At 39.0% G+C, this 6,000-nt stretch overlaps 1 protein-coding gene across 2 annotated transcripts in view; it reads left to right on the forward strand.

The window, feature by feature from the left end:
• The window catches only part of SLC39A10 (solute carrier family 39 member 10), a 31,697-nt gene extending 27,998 nt beyond the window's left edge, over positions 1–3,699 (forward strand). For both annotated transcript variants that reach the window (XM_058809455.1, XM_058809454.1), the window contains exon 10: positions 495–3,699. In XM_058809455.1, the coding sequence (XP_058665438.1) occupies positions 495–653 (159 nt within the window). In that variant the 3' untranslated portion in view covers positions 654–3,699. The remainder of the gene's footprint in view (positions 1–494) is intronic.
• The last annotated feature ends 2,301 nt before the right edge of the window (positions 3,700–6,000 follow it).

Genomic DNA, 6,000 nt, shown 5'->3' on the forward strand with positions numbered 1-6,000 from the left:
GAATAGATTTTGATTCCTCCCTGGCTGTAAGCAGAGGTTCACAGAGGTGTGGTTTTCTGTCCATTCCCTACACCACCCCATATTTAAAAGGGATGTGTATGTGAGTATGTGTAAGCGTCTCAAATGACAAATGACTGGCTAGGTTAATCAAAGACATATGTTTATTTGAGCATGACTTGAATTCTTTTAAAATTAAAAGAGCAGAACTTGAAGAATATTGGGTTGAACCCTATCTTGAGGAACTTAATGTTCAATTACATGGATACTCCAGTGAAAGTTCAAGGAAAGGCATTTTTAGTTTGTTTTGTAAATACATTACATAATTGTGTTTCTATTGAATGTAGTTGTTCAGTAGAGTTTAAGCTGTATCTTAGTGTATTGGTTTTATATCTGAACCTGGAGTGTTTATCCTTGACAATATAATCTTGTAAACTTCTCAGTGTATAAATGGAAAAGAGGTGAAATAACTTCCTCAATTACTCTGTATCTTTTAGCTTCCAGAAATGCTTCATGGAGATGGAGATAATGAAGAGCATGGTTACTGTCCTGTGGGGCAGTTTATTCTTCAGAATCTAGGCCTGCTTCTTGGATTTGCCATCATGCTGGTGATTGCCCTCTATGAAGACAAAATAGTGCTTGACATCCAGTTTTGACCTGATGCTGGTAATCACTGTGGTTCCAATCTGTTGCTGTCTGGCTTTGAGTCTGCACTGTGTGGCTGTGTGCACACTGCTCAGAGGACACGTGGTGCTTGCACTGCTTACACAAGGACAGGAGATTCCCTTCTGCCTAGAGTGGCTTCTGCTTTTCTCTGATCCCATCAGATGAGCTTACCCAACACAACTCCTAAACTCCAGTGAGCGACGTTTAGGAAACCCTAAATCTGAGAAATAAGGGCCAAGGTCAGGGTGCTGTATAGGGAGCATTGCTTGCTTAAGAAAGAAAAAGTACAGGAAAATATCTCATTTGGGAAAAGACCATTCCATTAGTGCACTTGGACAGAACCCAGATGTTGCAGCTGAAACTCACACCTGTGCAAGGAACCCAAGGAAACTTTTAGTGCCACATGAGTCTTGAGTAGCTCACAGCTCTATGTATGTATAGATCTGTGTAGATATAGACAGAGGTGCACACATACATGTGTGTGTGCACCTCTGTATATATATGTGTGTATTAATCCTGTGCTGATTTTTCTGCGTAGTGGTGACTTGAAGTATTCTGTCTTACAGCAGGACATGACTGGAAACCACTGTGCTGGCTTAAATTTTTAAAAAGAAGCCCCAAGCCTAAACACTGTTTAAATTCTTACAAGCTGTGTTAAGCTGCACACCACCATTGCAAAGCTCCTGTGTAAGAAGGCAGGCTGATGCTGTGTACTCTGCAAAGTGTAACTTCTGTCGAGGGTCAGTTTGATGATGTTTTTCCCCAGCTGAGATTTATTTGATGTTTGTTCCTTTATATTAGTAGGAAAATGCAAAATGCAGTAGAATTAGTGTTAGCTTGGGGAAATCCCTGACCTTGGAGTTATTGAGCTGTTTCTGGTTCTTTCTTACAGACGCTAAACATGTATTGTGTGCCACTTGCAGCATAAACTACTGAAGAATTGTGGCTGTGAATTTGTGCAAACTCTTTTAACAAGAGAATCCATGTGGGAATTTCTCCATTTTTTAAAATTATTATTTTGGACTGTTTTCTCCTCTTCATGTTAAACCAAGGTGCAAGATGCTAGTTGCTGAAGCTGGACACAAGGGTTAAATTATGCTCTGTGGATGTTGTACTGGTAGGGTATTTACGATACTGTAACAGCGCATCAAATCTGTTCCTTCAATGCCTTGATATCAGACATTGTGACACCAGCCATTTCTGGCAGTAAAGAATATGTAAGAAGATTTCTACTTCCAGTATAAAGGAGTTCATTTCTATGATATTTTTTTACAATTTTGGTATTTAAATTAGATTATTAAAAAGCAGATGTGGTAGAACCATGGTATGTGTCATTTAGAAGAATAGACTGAAAATTTGGGCCTTAACTTGCTGGGACCAACTGTCCTAGATCAGATTGTGCTGACAGGCATTTATTGCCAGACATGAGTTAGTTCTTCTTGTACCCATCTCCTTAAAAAAAAATAAATTGTAAGGGAGTGCAAGTTGATTCTGTAGTACCAGTCCTAAGCATGGTAGTAGCTTTTTTTCCAAACATCCAGTTTGTCTCTCTACTGTGTGTGCCAGGTAAAAGCTGTACTTTGACTGTGTGCCGTAAGTTTAAAGTTCTGGTCTGCTTGGTGCCAGTGTAGCTGCTAAAAACACTTAATCCTGACACCTTTAATGAGAGCCAGTGGGTCTCTGCATTCCATTTCAACTTCCCCTGTTTCCTGTGGCCCTTTCCTTTGGAAGCTTCATTCGTCAGTTTAGCTTTTACTGAGAGCAGCTCATGTGTTTTAAAGGTATCAGTTGGTTGCCAGTATTTCTTCCTAATGCAGTATCAGGAAACAGTATTAAGGGTCCATTTCAAAGAAGGGTGCAGTTTCTTCAGTGAAGAAGCCAAAAGCCCAGAGTTCAGGCATGTGGCCATTTGATGTTCTGAACTCAGGTTTTCTTTTTTCCTCTTTAAACATATTTAGTGTAGAACCCTAATTACCAAACACACTGTTGTTAGCTTCAGATTGCTGAATTTCTGCAGTGTAAAACTCCTGGATGACATTTTTGCATAGTGCCCATGTTAAGTCAATGAGACAAACTTCCTGGATACCTTCTGAAGAGCTGAGTTTAAACAATCTCTTGTTTCCTTTGTATTAAACTGACTGACTTAAGTTTTTTTTCTTTTCTGTTAATTCTGAAATATAAGGGGGTCATTATGCAGCTGATGTTTTGTCAAATTATTTTTTTTAAGATTTATTTCTCTTAATTCTTTTCAAATGAAGATTTCTGTATTTCCAGTAGTATATTTACTGTTGTGTTAGTTGGAATGTGGTTATAGCTCAATACACTGCCTCTGTAGGAAAATAGTTAACTTCCTTCCAAGACCATCTTCAGACAAGGGAAAAACATGGTCGTTGAAGGTAGGTACTATACTTTTCATGGAATATAATTGTTTACTTTTATTTTCTAGTATTTATTGCAAGTGTAACAGAGCAGTGTAACAGCTGTGACTTCTCTGTGTTTCCACCAGTATTGAATTCCAGATGATTCTAATGTACACTTCTGAGTCATGTTACAGACAATCTGAATTCCACTACATTTCTACTTGGCTTCAACATTCCATTTGGCTTGAATCCAGAGTCTCATTTAACTTGTATTTGTTGGAGGGCATAAATGTTACTTGTATATTTTACAATGCTGTCACTGTGTGACATCCCATATGAATTCTGATGTAAATCACATTGCACTCAATCCGCTGTGATTATGCTTAGAAAATGTTGTAGTTGCTAGATGCAGTGTGATTTTTTTTTATTATTTTTTTCTTTCCTCTCCCCATTAACAACTGAGTCTATGGTTTAAAATGTGATAATGGTCCAATAAGATAACTTGCTGAGCTATTGTTTTTTTTTGTTATAACTAAATCATTTTTAAAAAATTTTATAAAGCTGGAAATTATCAAATGCTGTTTTGTTCATTGTCAACGGTGTTGTGTTCATTTTATGTATGTTCCTTATACATAAGGAGCCTTCAGAAAATAAAAAAAAATATTCAAGGAGCAGATATTTTTGTTGAGTTTCTTAAGGTTTGATTGCTTTTGTGTTTTAGTATTCCTTTCAGTTCACCAGACAACACTACAAGCCTCTAAAAGAAATTCTGAAAAGGAAGGTGTCAAAATACTTGGCTTAACAGGGCTGCTTAAACGATTCAAAACCAACATAAATGCTCTGTCCTACATTTATATCTAGGGAGTCAGGTGGGAGCAATACTAAAAACAAAACAGTGGATTGGGGGATTCCATGGAAAGTTACTGTGATTGTCTGGCTGATCCTATAGTCACTGGACTGCTCAGGGAAAAGGTTCATAGCCTCTTCTGGAGAAAGCTGCCCTTCCTGGGAAATTCTCACTCCCATCCTTCAGAAACATGGTCTGCCCAGAGCAGAGTTTAGTACCTGAAAACCCTCCTCACTATTCTTCTTTCATTCACTGTGGCACTGCTGCCTCTGAAGCAGCAGAGTCCCCTCTGTTACTGCAGTAAAAGTTTTTGGCTTAGAACTAATAAAATCCAGCTGCCTACAGATGTGCCTTTTTTTATTCCTGAACTGTGGTGGCACTACTGTACCACACTGGACTAGAAGTGGCCAAGGGTTGAAAACTGCTGGAGGAAGTAGATCTGTAAACTGACTATGCAGTCACAAAATGTTTCCTCAGACAGACAGAAAAAAATAGAACCCCCCCCCCCCCCAAAAAAGGCCTTAAAATATTCTTAAGTGGAAAAGTAATTTCACTGGAATAGAGATACAACACAATAAATTGAAAACTCAGGAGGGAATGTGAGCATAGTAACATGGATATACACTAGAAAATCAAGGTAAGGTGTGGCTTTGCATCATACCTGTGTAAGAATGTCATCAAATAGCAGCTGTGTTCCTGACTGACCCTTGGTAACAGCAGCATTTGTGCTCATTCCAAAGATCTCTGGGAAAGGATTCTGTGCAAGTGTCTTTGTATATTCAGTACAGCTTCAGTACTGAGAAAAGGTGGGGAGAAAATACCTCTAGAGCAAACAAAATGATGCAAAAGCAGCCAACCATCCCACAAGAGGCCACAAGCTGTAGTTCAAAACCACTACAGGCTTTCCTGGAGTGATGAATAAAGTGCGTTAACTAAGATATAAATTATACAAAGATAGAATTCCTGAAAAATTCTGGAAGCTGGCAAAAATTCTGTTAAAATGACATACCAAGGGTAAGGGGCTGCTGCCCCTCTCTGAGCCCACTGCCTGCCAAGTGCCTGAAGGTGTTTGCTGAGACTGACACAACTCCTGTCTGATAAATTAAGCTGATTATTGTGGCCTTTCTGCCTCCAGTAAATATAATGAACTATTTCTCTTATGCCTATTTTAAAATGCTTTTAACTTCACTGGGCTGTGTTTCTCACTTACTGTCCCCTGAGTGCTGACTCACACAGAGTCAATTTAGATGGCAGTAATTGGGTGGTGTTTACATAATGTCCCTTTCTTAGAAGTCACTGAAACAAGGCCTGAGAGATGAGATTAGGCCTCCAAGCAAACAGTGACCGAGTAAACACTGAGACACATCAGTTTCAGTAAAGATACATCTATTAAAAAAATATAAAAAGCTGCTGGTAATTCTGTTGTTCTGACATCTCCTTCAGGAGAGGCAAAATAAACACCACTTGGATCAAGTACATCATTGACATTTGTAATGAATTCCGAGGAAAATAACATCTTCAGAACACTGGCAGAGCCAATCCCAGTGTCAGTGCCTCTGGCACCGGAACTGCATTCCCCATCACAGTGAGGAGCACCAGCTGGCAGCTCCTGCAGGACAACAGGACAGAGATCTGAGCAGCAGTGCCGCACTTCCCTGGGCAGCCCTATCACTGTCACTGTAATTCACTTGGAAGGCAGCCAGAATTCTCACTGGAAACTTCAACAGCTGTTAATTACTTCTGCTAGCTCATGCTTGAACCATTTCATCTCCAGCCCTTCAAATACTTTTTAATAATCATCCCTCAAGTCACCCAGCCATTGCTGCTTTTGAAGAGTAATAGCACTAAAAATTTCCATAGTAATGCAGCTGAAACTCCCTGGATACAAGTTTATGGAAAACTTTTCTAAAAATATCTCTACTTGTTCGACATCTTTCTAAAGTAAATGTCTGCTATCACAAGGCCATAGCTGGGCTCATAATTTTATTTATTTTTTAAGAAAATCAAACATGCTTGAATTCTTGAGGTTGGGAGAAGCTGGACTCCTCTTAAATGCATAAAAAGAAAAAAATTATGAGTGATAAAAGAAAATTACTTGCAGGAAGGGCATGAGTAGGTGATGCACTGAGG

This window comes from Ammospiza caudacuta, chromosome 8 (genome assembly GCF_027887145.1).
Source record: "Ammospiza caudacuta isolate bAmmCau1 chromosome 8, bAmmCau1.pri, whole genome shotgun sequence".
Taxonomy (NCBI): domain Eukaryota; kingdom Metazoa; phylum Chordata; class Aves; order Passeriformes; family Passerellidae; genus Ammospiza; species Ammospiza caudacuta.